Source organism: Phoxinus phoxinus (assembly GCF_949152265.1).
Source record: "Phoxinus phoxinus genome assembly, chromosome: 24".
NCBI classification, from domain to species: Eukaryota; Metazoa; Chordata; class Actinopteri; order Cypriniformes; family Leuciscidae; genus Phoxinus; species Phoxinus phoxinus.
The window spans coordinates 11915069-11937920 of NC_136899.1; the positions used below are offsets into that span (position 1 = coordinate 11915069).

The 22852-nt window shown below is 39.1% G+C and overlaps 1 protein-coding gene across 2 annotated transcripts in view; it reads right to left on the reverse strand.

Moving 5' to 3' along the window:
• The window catches only part of cUnh8orf34 (chromosome Un C8orf34 homolog), an 85914-nt gene extending 65411 nt beyond the window's left edge, over positions 1-20503 (reverse strand). Inside the window, exons 1-6 of one of the 2 annotated variants that reach the window (XM_079601457.1) lie at positions 20237-20475; positions 4920-5064; positions 4703-4834; positions 1665-1793; positions 900-928; positions 125-288 (exon numbers count right to left, since the gene is read on the reverse strand). In XM_079601457.1, coding sequence (XP_079457583.1) covers positions 125-288; positions 900-928; positions 1665-1793; positions 4703-4834; positions 4920-5064; positions 20237-20320 — 683 coding nt within the window. In that variant the 5' untranslated portion in view covers positions 20321-20475. Of the gene's footprint in view, positions 1-124; positions 289-899; positions 929-1664; positions 1794-4702; positions 4835-4919; positions 5065-20236 lie in introns of both variants that reach the window. The other variant, XM_079601456.1, reaches the window with a different exon arrangement.
• Between the last annotated feature and the right edge of the window lie 2349 nt (positions 20504-22852).

The window sequence follows — 22852 nt, forward strand, 5'->3', positions numbered from 1 at the left end:
TTTCTAATTAGGATGGTCACCGTGGAAAAGAGCAGCTTGGACGGTTTGCTAAATATCAACTTTAGTGTTCATTAAGAAAAGTAGGGGTTACAAAAAACATTTCTTGCCTAATTTGTTTGCTCACCTTCCAACAGGACTGTTGTCTTTGCTCGCCCAACCCTCAGTTTTGGCTCTTGGGACAGGGGGCTGAAGCATCTCAGCCGCAAGGGGGTCTGAATCTTCCTCCTCACGGCCCACCCACTCACCCACCACGCGAGGCCTCTGTACGGAGTTATACGCCCGAGGGTCCTTTCAAAGGGAGGACAAGGTGTGAAGAGCCGAAAAGGAGAGAGGGACAGGCAGAGATGTAAACATAAAACAATTTGTGGTTATACAAATGGGTTATCAATTACAGAGGTGGTAATTAAAGGCATGATGTTGAAATATGACTCCTTATCTATGCTATTTGTGTGTAGATTTTATTAATGGGAGGACGCACATGGTGAGCAGTAATAAAAATTCAGCTTTGACATTACACTTTTCTGTAGTTTATCAGCAAAAGGCAATTATGAGAAAACGTCCTCTATAACGGTAGTAAGAGGCAAAATTAATTTACTTTAATATCTAAATGTTTTAATATTCATTTGAAGTGCCAAATTGGGAGAGGAGGGAAGCCTGGGCAAATGGCCAAACACACAGGTTATTAAAGTTTAAAAACTGTACTGTATTCAGAGAAATATGACTCGGTAGATGTTTTAGCTGGGTTCTCTTTTCATATTTTTTTATTTCTATTTTGAGTCTTCACACAAACAACAATCAAACTAGGCTTTGTTACAGCTCTTAAACAAATCCATTACAATATTTAATTTATATTACTGCAAGACAGCATAAAAGATGAAAAGAAATAATAAGCATCATACCAGGTCAAAGTCGTCAGAAACAGCAATGCCTGGCAAAAGGAAATAAATCACACATCAATGAATTAAAAAATGGCAATGGCAACGGCAATTTATTTAAATAGCACAATTAAATACAATTTACATTGTCCAATGTGCTTTACAATATTAATCAAAAATCATAAAAACTAACAACAATAAAACAACAGTACAAATAAATGTCTCGTTGGATACTAAATTAGAGGTTCTCAATTGGTTTTCAGGATGGGGACCAAGCATTTTCTTGAATTTTGAGGGTTTTTTTTATTATGTAGTTGATGCGCCTACATAAGTAAGTTGATAAGGTAGTTGATAAATGATTCAGCGTATTTATAGTTGTACACTAGTTGCTTTTGGGATTGTTTTCTTCCTGCTGTCAGAACTTGAGACTCAATTTGGTGTTGTAATCCACCAGTTGAGAACCTTTAGCTTCAACACAATGAGTTTATTTGAAAATATTTATAATCAATTCTAAAAGTTTATTCTTTAAATGCCAATTCACACTGCACTGACACATGCTGACCAACGGCGACAGTCACCATTTTACAGTACGTCACTTCTCAGACTTTCCAAGACCATGCTCAACACGTTTAATTGGTGAAAACGAGAGCCGACAGACGCCAACAGGGGTAGCACACTGATCCGAGAAAACCTGCTGAAGTGTCTGTTGCAGTCTGTCAGTGTCTGTCCGTGCAGTGTGAATTAGCCTTCCATTGCTGTTTCGCACTGGACAGTTGTCGGCTCACTCACTGCGGGACAGATTCTCCAGGGCTTTGCCAAGCTTCTTGCTCTCCTGCAGTATGTGATTGAACTCATTAAAGTCTCGACCCTCAGGTTTAGTCCTCCAGTCCCAGGTAGGACGCAGTATTGAACGAGGCACTGCAACGTATAACGAATAAAAGACTTTCAAAAACGGAAAAAGCCAAACATCCTTCCTGTACGGTTCAAACATTAAATTCACAATACAGCTGTGTCATTTTTGCACACAATATTTCAGTTTTATTAAGCATGCGATCAGATAAAGAAAACGAGTCACTATGACTTTACAACAACCACAACAGAAATATAATTAAAGGAATATACTAATATTGCTGTCTGTGTGTAAATGAACAATGCCACGCTTCACTGTGAAACACACAGTGAGTCTATTTATATAAATAAATCCTATAAATAAAGCCTTCATGATATGATAATCTCACTAATCCATATAATTTATTGCTAGAATTCTTAAAAAGTTATTGCTAGATGGTACCGCTAGCTCTAGCAATGTTTTAGAAAGCTATACATGAGTGAAATAAATGCTTCTTAAAATATATCTGAAAATGCAGCAACTTTTACACAGTTCACCTGAGTTGCACTTCTCAGGTAGGACAGATCACAGATCACATCAACAGCAGTCTATCAACAGTAGTCACTTTCAAGACTTGTGCAGCAGCTGAGCATTTTTAAGACAACTATACTTTGTCCGTCATCCAAGCACTCTTGAAAACAGTACTACTGCAACTGGTACTATTTTTGCGCTGTGCATCGCCATTGCAACAAAAAAAATAAACATTCCAACGTGTGTAGATTTTCAGACATATGACATATCTCTGAGTCTGACTGCGAGCCCTTGCAGCAAAAAGTGTAACACTGAATAATTTAGAACGCTCACAAAATCAAGCTAAATGTGCTTGCTACTGCTGTGACATTTGCTTTCAGTGAACTGCATGTTTTGCAAATGATTTCTGTTGCAGGGTGTTTTCCCATCCACCTCCAAAACACATTCCCCAAGCCTATCTAATTGCTTTAACCGTGGCCTATGTGGACGAAAAGTGCTGTGAGGAAGCAATAAGATGGCATGCAGTAAGAGTTGCATTTCCATGTCATACACACACACACACACAAACATTTTAGAGAAATAGTAGAACTCCATGACACAGTGACAGTACAGGTTATCTCAGGTAACAGAACAGCTCATTAGGTTCTGCCATCAAGCGGCACAGCACTAAAGCTGGACGCTGGATACCCAGAATGACCAATTAGTGAATGTTAGGATGATCTGGGAGATCATTTGGATTGATTTTAAAATGAGTATGTTAGTTTCTTAAGGACTGTGCTTATATGCATGAGCTTGATTAGCATAAAATCATGATACATCAGGAAGATCTATAGCACGGCAAAGTCGGAGGTGTCCTGTGCGATTTGTTGCTTAGGGTGAACGGATATCTTTTCCTTTGTTATGTATGAGCATTAAAAAAATGACAGCTACTATACATACTGCAGCGTGCTTCCATGTGTAAATCACACTTTGTTTATTTTTCATGTGCTGCAGAGTAACCTCTGGACTCATTATGTAAAATATCACTGCCTGGAAACCAAAAGCCTACTTTTTCCAAACGAAGCTGGCACTTGAATGATGGTAAATGAAAAATGTACGCAAATTTTTTTTTTAAATTTACCACAGCTCTCAAATCTCATATGCACCTGCGAACATCAAAACTTGACACCAAGAAGTGCATTTACATGAACAACTAAATTCTCATTATAATAAACACAACACTGCATAAAACATGAAATTGAATAATATGGTTCTTCTGCAACATAAAATGAAATTCAATAAAAGGAATTTAGGGACTTTAGATGAGCTTCTTTTTTGGTCATTAACCTGACATATGAATATGAAATATGAATATACGGTAATTGAGCAAAACATACAATGCAATGCAATACAATGGTGATTGAGAGTTGTATACATAAATAGTTCTTCAAAAGCCTGAAGTATTGGATACTCACAATTCGACAAGATTTAAAAAAAAATAATCCCCCCCAAAAAAGTGCTTCAGTCTAGTAAGTGTTCATCTTGAAATATTGCAAACAATATCAAAGTTATTCTCATGTTTACTTTATAAAAATCAGTAAAGATTTCACAGCAAAAGGACGTGTACCACAACCTGAATGAGAATGATACTACAAGGCCTTTTACTTGCTAAAAAAGTAATAACAAATAAGTAATAACAAAAAAATATTAACTATTAATCGGATGACAGAAGGTATGGAGTACAGTAGATTGTGAACAACAGATTGTTCTCAAGAGTTTTTATCCCATTTTATTTAGAGGCCTTAGAAATGTACGTATCAAGTATAATACATAGTCTTTATATGGTTAGGAATAATTTGCATAATTTGATTTTGGGTTTTTGCCTCAAAAAAAGCTATTTTTTGTCCTTTTTAGATCTTGACAGCGTTTACATTACTTTTATTTTAAGAGAAAGAGCAAAAAGGCTTGGAATGATATGAGGGTGAAATGAATAAAGAATTTAAATTTAGGTTGAACTCCTTTAACGTACAAAAACAAAACGTAGAAACACAATTACAGGTTTTACAAACTCACTGATGCGAAAACCATCTAAATAAGTCAGCGGGAAATGGGCGAAGGCACACATCTACAGTTTTAAATGGGGTTATACATATTTACTACCTTCCCCCGTCCCACTTCCCCAAAACTGGCCAACAGTCTCCACTCAGGCAGAAATAGAACCGCTGTCAGTAACAGAGCATCATATTCAATTATTAAAGACTCTGATACGAGTTGCTCCCTCAGCAATATGTATCACTCAGAGATCATGCTGATGGCCTCCATAATGGCACTATCTAAAGATAGAAGTCATCATTGTTCACTAATGTACAGGCAGTCTCCTCTATTTCTGATCTCTGAAACAGCATTGCTGATCTCAGATTAACAGCCAACCAAATCACATAAAACTGATGTAATGACGCTAGCTTTTTCCGACTGCAGCGGGACTCACATGATTTAGACTCGGGAGAGGGTGGGGAAATGTTGGACACAGCCAGGTCACTCTTTGATTTCTTGGGCTTCTTGGGATGGATCTGCCAGGGTTTTTCATTACCCCTGGAGTCCCGCCGTGTACCTTTGTATTCTACGGAGAGAGAAGGAGAAAACTGGTAGAGATCTACATTTTCTCAATGTGAAAAACAGCTTGAAGGATGCTGAACGATACACACCTGAGGAGCTCTCAGCCCACAACGCGGCAGATCCCGACAGGGTCCTCTGAATCCTGCCGGGGCTCTCCTGTTTGGTTTGCAGGTGGCCAATGAGGAAAGGGATGGGGTGATCTGGTGTCTCAGTTATCAGCTTGGTCATCATCTCCTATCAGAGCCAAACAAAGAGTGATTAGAGTACAGACGGACAGCGTGTGAACAAATGCCAGAGAACTTGTGCTAAAGTAGCACATTGTCAAGCCAGCTTGCATCGTGCCCAAACTGAATCAGCAGCGTTGGCCAGCTTTCAGCATCAGGAAAACGAATTAGGTAATTGGTCTGGGAAATATTTGCACACTGATATTGAGCATTAAATGAGTAACATGCGAGAGGATATTGCTGGAGGCTAACTGGCAATATGGAAGATTGCTGGTAGGTATCATCAAAATTATGTTTAAAATGCATCAAGCCTTATTCAGACATAACTTCGAAATCGCATACAGTCTACTATATTTTAATTTGAACGTACTTTGTGACCGTTAATAGTATTTATATGGGTAGTAGGAATAAAATTTGGACGTACTACTGTACATCCGCCATGTTGTTACTGTCACATGGCCTACCAGCGTCAGTTGTGAGTCTGCGACGCTTCACTGTCATTCGCAATTCCTCTCCCATGGCCTCATGGGATGTCCATCGGGTGCACACTTCAGGATCTCGATGGAAGCAGTGGGTCATCCAGGGTTATTTTCGCCTACTGTTTACTGCATGTATTCGGGCATACTACTCATCCAAACTGGCGTACTGTTTTTCGCATACTATATAGTAGGGAAGTATTTGATTTTGGACACAGAGCAAGAGTTTTCAAACTAGGGTCCAGGGACTCCAAATGGGCTGCAAAATTAGATTTCAGAATTTAAACCATTTTACAAAATGCTTAATTATGCAATTTATGTTTACAGTTTATGACATCATTACGGTTTCATTCTTTCAGTTTGGAAGACATGAGAGTATAGCCCAATTATATAACTGTATAAAATGTAAACAAATGTTTTATTCTAATGACAGCCCTATTATATAAATGTATACAATGTAAAAAAAAAATATATTTTCTAGATAATTAAAGATTTCAACATTCATCTAGAGAACCCTCATGCAACAGACTTCATCTCTCTCCTAGCCTCATTCGATCTCAAACGGCTCATCACCTCAGGTACTCACAAATCAGGCAACCAACTAGACCTGGTTTACACACGCAACTGCATCACAGACAACACTTTGGTGAAACCTCTCCACGTTTCTGATCATTTCCTCATTACTTTCAATCTACAACTCACTACCCATGCTCCACCAACCCCCCTACCAGTTACTTTCAGACGGAACCTGCGCTCACTCTCTCCCTCCCATCTCTCCTCTGCTGTGTCATCTTCTCTTCCCTCACACTCACAATTCTCATCTCTGGATGTTAATACCGCAACACATACTTTATGCTCCACTTTAACTTCTTCTTTAGACAATATCTGCCCTATCTCCTCCAGGCCAGCACGCACTACTCCCTCTAACCCCTGGTTATCCGAGGTTCTTCATGAACACCGGACTAAACTCCGGGCAACTGAGAGGAAATGGCGGAAATCAAAAGACACAACTGACCTTAGTATGTATCAATCTCTGCTCTCTTCCTTTTCTGCTGATGTTCATGCTGCAAAATCTTCTTATTTTCACAAGATCAACAGCTCCGCTAACACACGAACTCTTTTCAAGACATTTAACTCTCTCCTCTGTCCACCTCCACCACCACCCACCTCCTCTTTAACTGCTGATGATTTTGCTAACTTCTTCATCAACAAAACAACAACTATCAGCAATCAGTTCTCAGCTCCACACACACAGGAACCCAGTCCAACCTCTCCCACTCCCAAACACCTTCTCTCCTCCTTCTCTCCACTAACCGAGGAAGAAATATCTAAACTTCTCCTCTCCAGTCACCCTACCACCTGCCCTCTAGATCCCATCCCCTCACACCTTCTACAAGCCATCTCTCCCACAATTCTACCAGCACTCACACACATCATCAACTCATCGCTCCACACTGGCACTTTTCCTACAGCATTCAAGCAGGCTCGGGTAACTCCACTGCTTAAGAAACCCACATTAAACACATCACTCTCAGAGAATTACAGACCTGTCTCTCTCCTACCATTCATTGCGAAAACACTTGAACGAGCTGCCTTCAACCAAGTATCATCTTTCCTCTCTCTGACCGACCAACTAGATGTAAACCAATCTGGCTTCAAGAAAGGGCATTCAACCGAGACTGCATTGCTGTCAGTCACAGAGCCCTGCGGATCGCAAAAGCTGCCTCCAAATCATCAGTTCTCATTCTCCTGGATCTGTCTGCTGCCTTCGACACTGTGAATCCTCAGATCCTCCTGTCCACCCTCTCATCACTGGGCATCACAGGAACTCCTCTCCACTGGTTTGAGTCCTATCTCACAGGTAGGTCCTTCAGGGTCGCATGGAGTGGCGAGATATCCAAAGCACATCAACTGACTACAGGGGTTCCTCAGGGTTCAGTTCTGGGACCGCTCCTCTTCTCCATTTACACCACATCACTGGGACCCATCATACAGGCACATGGCTTCTCTTACCATTGCTATGCTGATGACACCCAGCTCTACCTCTCATTTCAACCTGATGATCCCACAGTAGCTGCACGTATCTCAAGCTGCCTGGCAGACATCTCGGCATGGATGAAGGAACATCACCTGCAGCTCAACCTGGCAAAAACTGAGCTTCTCGTCCTCCCTGCCAATCCGTCTCTACAACACGACTTCACTATCCAGCTAGATTCAACTTTAATCACCCCATCAAGGTCGGTCAGAAACCTTGGAGTAACATTTGATGAGCATCTGACCTTCACAGACCACATCACAAAGACAGCTCGATCATGCAGGTTTGCACTGCACAACATCAGAAAGATCAGGCCCTTCCTAACTGAGCAGGCAACACAACTTCTCGCCCAGGCCTTGGTTATCTCTAGGCTGGATTACTGCAATGCTCTTCTGGCCGGTCTTCCATCATGTGCAACAAAACCTCTACAAATGATCCAGAATGCTGCAGCCCGTCTTGTCTTCAACGAGCCCAAAAGGGCCCACGTCACTCCTCTGTTCATCTCTCTGCATTGGCTACCACTCGCTGCACGCATCAAGTTCAAGGCATTGACGCTTGCTTACAGATCGACCACAGGCTCAGCTCCCTCCTACTTTCACTCGCTCCTACGAGTCTATATCCCTACCAGAAGCCTGCGATCGGTCAATGAGCGACGACTCGTGGTACCATCACAGAGAGCTACAAAATCACTCTCCAGAACATTCTCATTCACGGTTCCTTGCTGGTGGAATGACCTCCCTACCTTCGTCCGGAATGCAGATTCCCTGACCACATTCAAACGACAACTGAAAACTCATCTCTTCCGTGAGCACTTGACATAAAAAAATAAAAATAAATAAAAAACCCTCTCTTTAACCCTCCCTCCCTTGTTTTTTGGCTTATGCTACTCTGAGCAATGTCAGAACTTTGTATTCTGAGCACTTCTTGCGTTATTTTTGCCTCTTCACAATGACTCGCTTGCTGTAGTCCTCAGTTGTAAGTCGCTTTGGATAAAAGCGTCTGCTAAATGACTAAATGTAAATGTAAATGTAGATAATCAAATAAAAAAATATAAAAAATTGTATTAAGAACAGAAAATAATATAATACAAAAGTACTTAAGTATTACATTAAAGTACTTTCTAATTTGATATTTTTAAATACTTTAATAATTCAATATAGTTTAATACTTATATTTATTTATTTTTTATAATTGAAACGAAAACATGTGGTCTATATAATATCACACTTAACACTATTATCACACAGTTTAAAAGGGTATGCTTTATATATTTTAGAAAGGGGGTCCCTTATAGGGAGCATCATATTTGGGGGGTTCGCCATCAAAATGTGTGAAACAAATAATATCACACACACACACACACACACACACACACGCACACGCACACGCACACGCACACGCACACGCACACGCACACACACACACACACACACACACACACACACACACACACACACACACACACACACACACACGTTTGATTCAGACAAGATTAAAACCACAAACACGTCTGTAAAACACAAATTTACCCTCCTCTGGAAAAACTAGTTTTGTCCAATTATGACGTTCAGTAATAAAAACAAATGAAAGCATTTCATAAACAAGTCTATATAAAATAGTGCACGTGAAAACAACTTTTACCAGTCTGAGGTTTAAGTGTAGGCCCACAAAACAAAGCGTCAGTTCTGTGTTATAAGCCAGACAATCACAAATCAACAAGACGGTAGATATAAATGCAGTAATTACGACACATAAGCCTTGTTGGGTAATTAAACTAACTTAGCAACAGGGGGTACATAAAAGAGAGATGTAATTTGTGGGTTAAGCAGGAAGTAAATTGAGCAGGGCTCTGTTAACTACCCCAGACTCCCCGATGAGTAATTGCCCTTGTGGTAAACAGGAAAGCATGGTGTGGATTAGCACACACTCATTTCAAGAATGTAAACCATTTGATGCTATCTGAGAGGGCTTATCCCTGCTTACTTCACTGACCACTTTACGGACATCAACATGGTGACGATATGGTTGAAAAGTCACAGCCAGTGAGAAAAGGACTCACAGTAAATAAGATGCTGTATGATAGAGAGGCTGAATAGACATACTCAAATTAAGGTCAAAATCCCTGCTCTGAAATAAGCTTCTCAATGGATGTTCTTGGATCATCAGGATGGAGAAACACAGGATCTCTGGATAATACTGACAGACTGGGGAAAGTGGCATGGGGGAGACAATCTGAGCCTCTCTAATAGATAAACTGACTGCAAGCCAAGTTCAGTCCCAGCTTTAAAGTACCAAATTCCAAAACACTTCCTTCAGCCATTGTCAGTCTATGTCAAAGAATGTATGAAATAACATCTAGTGCCAACATACTATGGCAACACTATAGTGTACGTACAGTAAGTACATATTCATGCGTACAACATCCAGGTGATCTACTACATCTGCCAAAAATGTGCAGGATACAACAAAGACCATTGTGTAGAACACAACACTGCATCCCATTATGCAATGTGCTCACCTTGCACCTTCCATTTCCAGTATAATGAATAAACTGAAAGATTTCTAACTAAACAATTCCTTTATTGTTTTAAGCATTAACCTAACTATATAGTAAGGACTATTTGTTTACAACGTAAAACTGCAGCTAAATGTTGAAGTACTGTAACATCCAGATGGTTTTTATTAAACATATTAAACATATTATCCTTGCTCTTGCTGACACAAATTCTCTAGATATCTTCTGTTCTGTTAGCATCCTTGAAGCGTCTTCCTTCATCTGATTTCATGATGTTGTCAGCTGAACTATCATGAGTCATGATGAAAGCTGATACTGTCTGTTTACCACAGGCTGTCTCAGTCACTGCCATAAACTCTTCCTTGTTACAACAATTCCTTGTTAAAGACCCCCTGTGGTGAAAATCAAGTTTTTAATGTTGTTTATATGTCTATGTGGTGTTTTTAATATGCTTTAAGACAAACTGTGTACAAATTCATAAGTCAACACCATTGCTGAGTATTTTCTCTTTAAAACTGCAGTGAAACAAAGACAGGCTTAACTGCTGCAAGAGAAGCCAGACTATTAGCTGTTTGATACCATACTCAAGCAAAAGGCTAATCATATTAATTACTGTTATGTGTCCGACGTTGTAAAGAGCGATACATAAAACCCATTACCATTCGACTTGTAGAAAAGACTTGTAACGAAGCCTGTATAATTCACTCTTCCACTTCTTCTGAATCAGTTTCTGGTTCAAACATGGCTGAATTAGTATTACCACTTGTCACAGCGTTTACTACAGTAAAGTTGAGCGAGTGGATCTCTGAGCCGGTGCGAGTGAGTGGAGGCGGGGCTAATTTGCATATTCATGGTTCCGCATCTACCAAATGAATCAAGGGTGTAAGTTTACATTCAAGCTATTTTAAGGCATGATTTCTTTTTCACAGGAAAAAAACATTTAAATGTCATTTTGGTGATCAAAGATGAGTTTTAAGGGATAAAATGATTGACTACAGGGCGACTTTAAGAGATTAAAATGAATTATTTACACTTAGGGTTGGAAACTTTCTATGGGAATTAACAGGAGTATATGGGAAATAACGGAAATAAATAGGAATAAACTGGAAATTTGCCAAATTTGCCTATAACAGGGAACTTAGTTATAAAAAAACATCTTGCAGTTTCAATCTGTTCAATATTAATGCTTCGAAAACAAAAGAGATGTCCACTGATTTACGTAAAAAGAGCTCTGTACCTGTGTTGCCTTCTGCCATAAAGGAACATCAGGTAGAAGTGGTCAAAAAATGTGTGTTATTTGCTATATGTGTATGTATACTGCTGTCTCCATAAAGAATCGCCTTTAAGGACAATAAAGTTAAATCAATCAATCAATGAATACAACCAGATTAAATGCAACAACAAAAAAATGCAACCTTGCGCATTCCTCACAACCACATGCACACAGCCCACAACTTACTGCAGGGCTATTGAGGCCACACCTCCTGCATGCACTGTGCATTCCTCCATCACATGCACAGATAAGTGCTAGAATCATGGGGCCTCCTTTATAAAATGTGCATACACACAGTTTTAACATAGGGTGTGCGTACAAACATTTTACAGACGAGGCCCCATGATTCTAAAATCCACGACAACGTTCGTTTATATAAAAAAGGACTTTGATGTGGAAAAAATACTTAGCGTCATTCTAAGAAGATGTACACACTTTCACTTACAGCAGAGATTCAGAGTACTGCAGGTATTTGGAAATCTAAGCAATTCTTGCTGCTCGCCATTCTCAGGTAAACGATTTTGATGTTGACTGGTGCTCTTTTATATATTAAGGACATTAATTAGGGGGCGTTTACAAGCCGGAGATCTGAAGCCATTCAGCTGCGCACGATTTCAAGATAATATGCGATTTATAGATTTCAAATATGGAAGATCACGTTCTCTGAATCACACGTACGCATGTTGGAAAAATGATAGCAAGATAATCAAATGTAGAACAACATCTATGCAACATTTTTTAAATAAGACTCCTGGTCACTCTGGAATCAGAGGACTTAAAAAAAAAAAAAAAATCTCTAGATTACCAAGAAATTTTCCGCCCTTTTGCAACCCTATTTACAGTCTCCTGTCTCACTAGACACAATATGGATGCAACAAGGTATTTATACTGTATGTTGCCACTGTTGACCATGCTATATGTTAAGTTTTTAACCAGAGCTCAGCATTGCCAGAGGCTGCACTCTCATTATTCCTCTGATTCCATCATTTATGCCTTACGTCACAGCAGGGTGACGCTGACTGAAGACTGGGACAGAGTTCTGGAAGGGTTCCAGCCCTTGAGACAAGAGAAGGAGGAAAGAAAAGAAGTAGTACAGCCGCAGAGAGCAACACATGGACAGACAAATACATTATGTGCATTTAAGAATTAGGTAAAGACGACATGAAACAGAAGTTGCGATAGTCTTTTCTTTCCTATTGTGATGTGTACCCGAATGAAATGGTTGAAAACGTAGGGCAGGACTTTATTTTGTCCATTGGGAATTTATTGAATTTTTTGAACGGTTGTGGTTTGCTATTGGTCGATCTCATCATGTGAGTGACAGGTTGACCCGCCCTCGCTCTAGTAAACACTTCATCACAGTAGACGAGAGATGTTGCTGAAAAAGCAAGGGGAACTTATTTTGATTAAAGATTACCGGGCACATGCATTAAAAAAGAATTATGTGCACAGATAAATCATTTATAATAAACTCTGCAATATTCCATATTAAAAAATAAGATTTGTCCATTTTGATTTAATGGTGAAATCAACAACATTGACCTTTCCGGGCAGTCTATGATTATACATTCTTGTTTGCTTTAACTTTCTTTATACATAAGCTGGGATGTCAGCAGTACTTAAAGGGATAGTTCACCCAAAAATGAAATTTTGTCAACATTTACTTCAAGTTGTTCCAAACCTGTATGAATTTCTTTCTTCTGATGAACACAAAAGAAGATATTTTAAAGAATATGGGTAACCAAAAAGTTGATTGGCCATTGACTTCCATTGACTTCCATAGTATAGGAAAAATAAATACTATGGAAGTCAATGAAGCCCATCAACTGTTTACAAATATATTATTTTGTGTTTATCAGAAGAAAGAAATTGGGTGGGTAAATGATGACAGAATTTTCATTTTTGGGTGAACTATCCCTTTAAACCACTTAACTGTCATTTTGAATAAAATAATATTCTGAATAAAATCTAAATTCATAATACACAAGGCGACACAACGAGAGATTTGACTTATTTTATGGTGTTTGATTTATGAAGGTCAATATTTATGAGAAGCATTGTGGGGAAAAAATGCACAGTCACAGTTATCCTATCCGGGTGGCATTGGATTTCTTAATAAGGGAACCCTACATGTTCCATTCAGCATAACTTGATCACAAGATTCGTTTAATATTGTATTTATTCCATTTGAGCCTGTCAGTTGAGCTTGTCTTGTACGCAGGGCGTTTGAGAGGAGATCACTTCAGATGTCTACAGGTCACTGCAACGTTAATTAGAGCCTACACCGCCAAGAAACCTCTATAAATAAAGGCAAGAGAGGGAATTCTCCATCTCTTCTCCATTATCCAACCCTGCTGAGAGTGTGTGTGTGTAGCCCTTCCGCTGTAATTAGCAATGTCTTAACAAGACCTATACTTCTCACACATTTTTGCCTCATTTAAAGGTTAAATATTAAATGACAGAAAATAGCCTCAAAGATGTTGGGCTCTCAGACACATGTCAACTCTTTGGCTGAAACTTATGACACACCTCCATTATTCATGGTGATATACACAAGGCAATTTTACCAACCCTGACTGAACAGTTCTTGAGGTTTCAATTGCCCGTGCTGGGTGTCATTTTCAATTACAAGCAGGAAGTGCGATGAATCTCCAGCCAATTGATTGTATTGATATTCTGTGTGCTGACGTAGCATTCAATTTGTTACTTGTGGGACAGTGAGGAGCTCCATAATGACTCAACTCAAGAAATCTAGCACAGGGAATTGCCATGGTCTACACGTAAAATGCAAACTTATTTGTTATTCACTTTCATTGCATTCTTTTTTTTTTTGGGGGGGGGGGGCTATAATTCAGCAATATCAACAGCATGATTGTGTGATGTTGGTTTTATACAACACCTTAGTATAAGGAGTTAACATTAAATAACCAAGACCTACATTTGCATCTCACAAAGTTGTTGCGTTTCGTTCCCGAATTAATAAGTGTTATTGAACAAAACAGTTGAGTGAATCATTCAGTGACTCACTCATAAAAACACGCAGGAATATGTGTCCCTGTTCGCCTACTTATATTATACAGTAAAAGTATTTGAGCCCTAAAAGTACCTTTTCTCTGAGAAGAAAAAGTAGATACATTTGAGTGTGTAGCAGAAGAGTAGGCAAGATTCGGAAGAAAAAGTATACATTTGAGTGTATAGAGGAAGAGTACACACTATCACTTCATAAAATAGCGCTCTGTGGATTTGCACAATCTTTTAAAAAATGATCTTGCATGCAGCTTTTAACAAAATGTACACTTTCCTTATAAATCCAGTTTGGCGATGCTAGTGGCAAAGAAATTACACACTGCAGCTTTAAGACACAAGTACAGCAACCAAGAAACCTACAGAAACTGGACGAGCAGAAATGACCAAATAACCTTTAACCCCCAGTCCCTTCACACCTGGAGTTCAGTGGACATCAGCTGACACTATTTCCGCAAGGTCTAGGTTGTGATCCTTACAGAGCCCTGGAGAAACTGAGCCACACAAATTGCTCTTACACTCAATGACTTTTCTAGAACTGACCAATGCACTCTGGGCAAGTGTACCCTTGACTCTCGATGAAATGCATTGGGATGGTCTTATGGCAAAAGCAAAATAGGTCTCTCATAAATCTTGCATTTTCATCCCATGTGATGTAACAGAATGGTCAGACCCTATCAAGAACTATCCATGCCAATATCTCAGTCAATAAATGTTATAACTTCCCCCTACATGAAAGAAAGGAATCTTCTAAAAATAAAACTAAGGGTCCTGCCTGAGTTTTATGTGGCTCAGTAAGTGCAAATGCTGTCTGTGACAGCCACAAATCAAACCTCCAGCCATGACAATAATTCTCCAGTACACATAAACATAGCCTACTGGCCGAATGAAAAATATATTAACTGTATATATTCCGCATACAGAAATGACTTCTGTGTTGATGCCTGTGGTTTTATTGCCTGAATGCATTAGTGTGTAACTGTATGCTAATCAAACCTCCATTTGCTCAACCGACAGTGTATTTTGTGGGTGAACGCACAATTCTCACAACAGAGATCAATTATGCTGCTGCTTTACAAACATTTTACTCTCTTTATTGCACTGCCTCAAACCATTACACCGTGATACGGCCACTTTGATTGGCTATTGATAGCCTGTTTTCCTGTCCCTGCCCCAAACTTGTTCTCGTCACAGCTGAGTGGAGCAGATAATCGCTGAAGTTGCCCATGAGTCTATGAGATCCATACGTTTAGATGTGTCCTTAAGTTTAGTCTAAGATTTGTTGTTACCTGAGAATACTCCTCAATATTTATCTTTTCTTACCAAAATGTATAAACGGAAATGAGAGTATATTAAAAAAAAAAAAAAAAATCTCAGTACAAATCTTGGGCATCATTAGAAGACGTTTCTTCTAGGAAAGTCTCAAGAATATGTAAATTATAATATCTCTTCACTAATGAATGCACAAAATGCACTCAGGCAAAACAGTTAACACTAATCAACACATCTCGATCTTCAGCCCCCACACAATATGCCACTCTACTGGAAAATTAAAATAAGCAAAGCCCTAATTTAGTGCAGGTGGATTTAATTATATTCATTTAAAGTCATATAAGCATGCTGCAAGTGTTGCCTGCACTATAACATTTATTCCATGCTTTTTTTTTCTTTGCATAAGAACTTCCTCATTAATTCTGAGCAGCCAGAAGGCCGATCGCCAGTCAACTCATATTCTATAGACTTAAGTGAAACTATAAGGTCGTAAAAACTTTAAAGCTACAATGTTTTTTTACAATAACAAAGGCGTAGGTTGATGACGCAGTGAATAAGCGGAATCTTTGAACTTGTCGTCATGCCGATGGATCTAATAATGTTTATGAGAAATAATGTTTATGGATGTATATACATTGATGTTTTTTAACATGACGGTGGTTTGAAGCAGGGTGCGATTGCTAATGAGAGACAGATATCAGCGCCACACACGAGTCCCATGGATATATAGGAATGATGAGGACATTTAATTCTACCGAACTACCCGCAAGTGCTGAATTAATGTTCAAACTGGTCAGTTTATTAGACAAATTAAACTTGTGAGGTAACGCAGCGCTGTTTCACTTGGTCTACACTATCACACTAAACTGCATTTGAGTGTGTTGAAAGTTATAATGTTATTTTATGTGTTAGTTTGTTGGCTGTATGAGACTAGTAGTAAGCTAGATCAACATTAGAATAACATACTGATCATATTCTAACATTTCATGATGTCGAGCTATACTGTACAGTATAACATTGGTTAGTTTTATGCTCACCTGTCTAACAAAGTACATGCAAGAGCTGCGTTTCTGTCAAGTCGTGAAGCTCTGTCAAGTCGAAGTTTGTCGCGCACGCAAAGCTCTCGGCATCTCGAAAACGCCACGCCGATATTGATCCTCGTTTTATTTTTATTTCTCCTTTTGTCCCAAAGTCTACTTGCCATGGTCCAAAATGTTTGAACAAAACAACAACAACAAGTTGTCCACGACTGTCGCCATGGTTACTATGGCAGTAGAAGCGGAAACCACGGATAACGTGGATATTACGTCATTGACAGGCAACAAGTGACAAGGGACGGGCACTATTTAAAATTATGAATTTCTCTGAATTTACAAATTCTTGGAAACATTTAGGATAATGTAAGTACACAATTGAAAGAAATATATAACAATGTGCAAGTGGTTTTTGGATATTTTGATACAAAATTCTTACACATTGTACCTACATATTTAAAAAGAGAAAAAAGTACTTTTGTGTCATAAATATTTATATAAGTGGTCAAATTCTGTGGCAAACAAATGTATTTCATGTTTTTTTTTTAACTGACCTATAAAATATTGCAGTTCTGTGTTGCCGTGCCTTGGTGAACAGCAGCTACAGCTGTCATGTTATTCCCCAGTCCCATGCATATTGCATTCATAGTGACCTCAATTTAGGTTTACTTGTCAACTTAGTTTTTTTTCAAGAACCGGTAAAGTAGCTAACAAGGGTCATTTATCATTTTTCCTTACAGTATGTCTGTATTGTTCTACCGAAGACTCAGTGAGCACAGTTGCAGCGTATAGTGGAAACACACTGGGCAAACACACCTGGAAAGAGATACTGATAATAGTTATGATGTGCAAACAAACTGAGACTCTATATCAGCTGTTTGCAGTGACATTAAAAAATAACAGAGAAAACAGGCATCCCTGTTTAATACGATATTTGTGTCACATGTTATGAATGGATGAAAGTGTGGTGCAAACTACATAACAGCATTTGTGTACTAATGAACATATAAGCAGGACTGGGATACGTTGTCTCACTTTTTACTCAGTAAATAGTTTATACATGGAAAGAATGAGTGAATATTTTCACCATTGATGCCCGAGAAAGAAAAAAAAAAGTTCAGTTCACAGAATAGACAATGACTTATAGTGGGGAAAGTTGTTGCACTATTTGGAGTAAGTTGTCACAATGGAAAAGCCTAAGAGCCTATTAGCCTATTTTATTAAAATAAAATAAAATAAAATAATCCCTGCCTATGGCTCAGGCTCACTGTGTCCTTACATAGGACAATCAGTTTTGAGAATTGATGGATAGGTGAAAAATAAATAAAATAAAATAAAATAAATGTAACAGAAAAGGTAACCATATTTGGTCCAAAATATTGAATTGTATTAATTATTGAATTGTATCAATGTATAGTAGGCTATACTATTAAAAACATGTGACAATTTGCCCCAGGTTGACATTTATGAAAAACATACTATTGTCCTGAGAACCTTGTTTGAAAACTACCTTCAAAGTTCTAGTTTAACAAAAAGAAGAAGAAAAAATTAAGGCTAAATTAAAAACCAACATAGCCTACTTTGAAACGAACATATAACCACGCTGAAGAAAATGATAGGACTTTTACAGCCCTTGTGACAACTAGCCCCGTTCTAATCTACTTTCAACTATCATTAAAAACATGAACATGTGTAAACTGTCTGTAATTAAGTGATACCATATTTAGCAGGACTTGTCAGACTAATCTGAGGAAATTATAAAAAAAAACGGCTAATTCTCACAAATAAAAAATACTTCAAAACTAACACACACAATTCAAAAGCGACAAAGAGGAAGAAGGCGAGAGAACCTCGCGCAACAACCCACTCACAGCGCTCGCCCCCGGGGGAAACGCGTTCATGTGGCAGATCTCTGCGCGGCGCCGCTGTCCATGGTACTAGGTCACACGCGCGCTGCTTTTAGCTTTATTGCTGTTTAATATTCAGCCCATGCACACAGTCCCCGCTACAAGACAGTTGATACATCAGCAGTTTGACTCATATAGACTGCTCCTCTTACTACAGATGCCTCATGGAGGTAAAGCAGTGGTGGATGACAACGCTGTTTTGGTTCAATATGGTGTGGAGCATTTTTCTCAAGGTGACTGGTGTGTCCAGTTTCTATTGTTTCAGACATAGTGGCCAGCTACAGTCTAATGGACACTATGCGTATAGAATACTATTTTAAAGGCAATCTGTTCAATTCATTATAGGTTTTTACTTAGTCCCCCACATCATCCAACTGATTATCCAATGTTGCTGACAGAGCAAAAGTAGAGGAGACCGGGCAACGTAACATTTTATTTAAACGTCTGCAACTCAGTTAATTTTTGTGCTATGCATTTCAAACTTTAATATTATGTTCCCATATGTGTCTGCTATAAATGTAGAAATCTGAAAATGATTCCTAAACTCTGTATATTAATGGCAAATCCAAAAATTTCTGCTTCATATACCTCATAGCTACCAGATAAGTTGTAACACTAAGAAAAATATGTATTTTAAATTTGGTGCATTAAATCATTTTAGTATTAAAATATAGCCTATATTAAAAACTACTGTCCCATTTTGTGCAATCTTTGTGGGTCCAATACATTAGAAAGTGTTACCCTCTCATTAAATTTCTATTCTTTTAACATGCTACCTCAAATTTTGTTTTGGTCCAGTAAATCCTAAACTTCTTACAACTTCCTGAGTCTTACAACTTCTATTGTCACTTGATAAGGGTCTTGGGTGACACTTTATTTTACAGTGTCCTTGTTACACGTTACATGTAGTTACTGTAGCAATAACTATAAATTATACATAATTACATGCGACTAACCCTAAACCAAACCCTAATCCTAACGTTATAGTAAGTAGGCTATAGTAGTGTACTAGTTCATTCCAATTTAAACAATGGCATTACAATTCACCCCGTGTTACATCATCCCCATATCTCCAGTACAGTATGGCCATATATTTACAGTGCAGTATTCGTTTAGATGAGCAGAAATGCACTAACATACATTACAAAACAAATGCAAGGAAACATCTTGAAGAAGGAGCTGGCTTCCCAAATACAGTAGCCTATTTTCAAATACGAAAATCTTGATAGAAGAAACAACGGCACCAGATTGGCTTACTGCTAGTAATCGTCCAGTCAGCAGAAACATCTTCTATCACATTACTTAAGATGATTTCTACAGGGGAGGCTGTAATGAGAGCCCAATTAAGTCCAAAATCTCTAGTTTCCAACAGTTCCATTGATTAAATGGAGGCAAGTTGAATGCAGGAGGCTTTGCATTCAAAAGCACAAACATCCTGCTTACACTTCCCAATTCAAACGACCTAAAATGAAATTAGACGTTCTTAAAATGTCCTGTGCCATCATCATTCACTATTCAACTCTAATTCGCGTCTAAATCTGCGTTCGAGCCGAAGAAGCTCCTGCTTCATTCATTTCCAATGCAGCAAAATCTCGAGGTGCCTTACGAGCATCTTTTGTGGGGGAAAAAAAAGTTGTAGCGCATACCTCAAACAAGGGTCCGATTTTATTCTTCTCCAGGTATGACTGAATTCTTGACTGCTGAACAGACGCCATGAGAATGCTTTGCATTAAACAGCAAATGGTTTAGATATGGTTAAATATAGCCAAGCATCTTCAAACGTGTGGGATTGCGGACGGATCTCTAGCGGGAAGTGAGCGGACATCCAGCGCTGCTGAGAGCTCGTCTGCTGCTCCAGCACATGCTGAAAGTAACCGGGTTTGGTCACTATCTGATGGGACTGTCCCTCCTCCGGTCTCGGCAGAGTAGCTGGCGACGGCTTCTTCTCAAAGCCAATGAAAAAGATTACACCTCAGGTCGATTTTCATTGGTTGTTCATGTCTGAGAGACCCGCCCTCGTTGTTTACACAGAGTAAGTGTCATTAAACTCATATGACGTTAAAATATATTAAACTTATATATAATGCAAATTATTCTTGTGGGCTTATTATGCCATATTAAAGCATAAGCTTGTAGGCTATATATAAATGTATCCACACTGGTGTATTGTACTGCTTACTTCAAGTTTCAGGAGCACATGCATTAAAATAGCTTAACAACAAAACTGCATGCATTTTGCGGAAGTATAGTTTGTTGTGCTACGGCTCTGCTGGACTGCATAAATATTTATCCTTCTACTCATAAAAAAAAAAAAACTTAATCTCCGCGACACTTTTACAACATTTCTAATGTCAATTCTTGTCATCCCCGAAAAGCCAAGAAAATGCTGTGTCTCATTACGAGCTCTCCTTTTTCAAGAACCTCATGCGGCCTTTTAGGACGATAAAAGCAAGTAGCCTAGCCTACGCAAATTCGCGCGAAAAACATCCTGCTAGGTCAGGGGATGCTAGGTCTATAGGCTAATGGGCCGTTTACAACTAAAAACGGAAACTTTTTATGCATTTAACTTTTAAAAATGGGTTTCAAAGTGAAAGTTGTTTTTAAAACGATACCATTATTGTATCTATCTAAACTACAACAACTCAAAATTGTGGAAAACGGTGACGCTATGCACATGCGTATTATGTATTTAGTCTAAAGACACGTAGTGTTTCTTTAAAAAGTGACAGCTTTTTTAATCGTTTTCGCAGATCCGCGTGAACGGGACTATATGCAAAAAACGCACAGGAAAAACTTTTTGTGTAAACATAGGCTACCCTTACTATGGGCTTACTATAGAACCATCCATGGTAAGACAAAAACACGTTTTGGAAGATGGATTGAAGGTGTACCGACTCATTATTACAGAGCCCCTAAAGGGACATGAGGAAGAAGAAAAAAATGAGATGGGAGGAATAATTATTTTGCAGTGCTTTTGCTTTCTCTCGCAAATGTTTAGCGTTCCCCCGAGAAAGTTTTGCAACGCTTTTTGTGAGAGAAGAACGCAACCATTTTGCGAGCAAACGCAAAGTTTCTCGGGGGAACGCAAAAAAGCAGAACATCTGGAAACCATTTACTCCATAAAAACTGCAAGTGACAGTGAGCCCAGGGAAATTATGACAGGTAAACAATGTTTGTCAAAGACAGGTGCCTACATGCAGAGGCCATTATTGAGATTCCTGAAGACTTTAACTGGTCTGATACCAGCTGCACATCTGATGGATGATAGCACAGCACATAAAGCAGCTGGGAGTTTGTGTGCACTCAGCGCCACATACTGTCAGATGCAAACTAAATACATTCACTAGAGAGACCTGTGACAGATTTGCAGCCCAAATTTAAAACAAAATCACTGTTTAAGTCTGTAGCATAAATATTTACAGTCACGCAGTTCCACCATGTAAAATGGGTAAAAAATAAATAAATGATAAATTATTGCATGACATAAGTATTTGATAAATCAGAAAAACAGAACTTAATATTTGGTACAGAACCCTTTGTTTGCAATTACAGAGATCATACGTTTCCTGTAGCTCTTGACCAGGTTTGCACACACTGCAGCAGGGACTTTGGCCCACTCCTCCATACAGACCTTCTCCAGATCCTTCAGGTTTCGGGGCTGTCGCTGGGCAATACGGACTTTCAGCTCCCTCCAAAGAGGTTCTATGGGGTTCAGGTCTGGAGACTGGCTAGGTCACTCCAGGACCTTGAGATGCTTCTTACGGAGCCACTCCTGAGTTGCCCTGGCTGTGTGTTTCGGGTCGTTGTCCTGCTGGAAGACCCAGCCACGACCCATCTTCAATGCTCTTACTGAGGGAAGCAGGTTGTTGGCCAAGATCTCGCGATACATGGCCCCATCCATCCTCCCCTCAATACGGTGCAGTCGTCCTGTCCCCTTTACATAAAAGCTTCCCCAAAGAATGATGTTTCCACCTCCATGCTTCACGGTTAGGATGGTGTTCTTGGGGTTGTACTCATCCTTCTTCTTCCTCCAAACACGGCGTGGAGTTTAGACCAAAAAGCTCTATTTTTGTCTCATCAGACCACATGGCCTTCTCCCATTCCTCCTCTGGATCATCCAGATGGTCATTGGCAAACTTCAGACGGGCCTGGACATGCGCTGGCTTGAGCAGGGGGACCTTGCGTGCGCTGCAGGATTTTAATCCATGACGGCGTAGTGTGTTACTAATGGTTTTCTTTGAGACTGTAATCCCAGCTCTCTT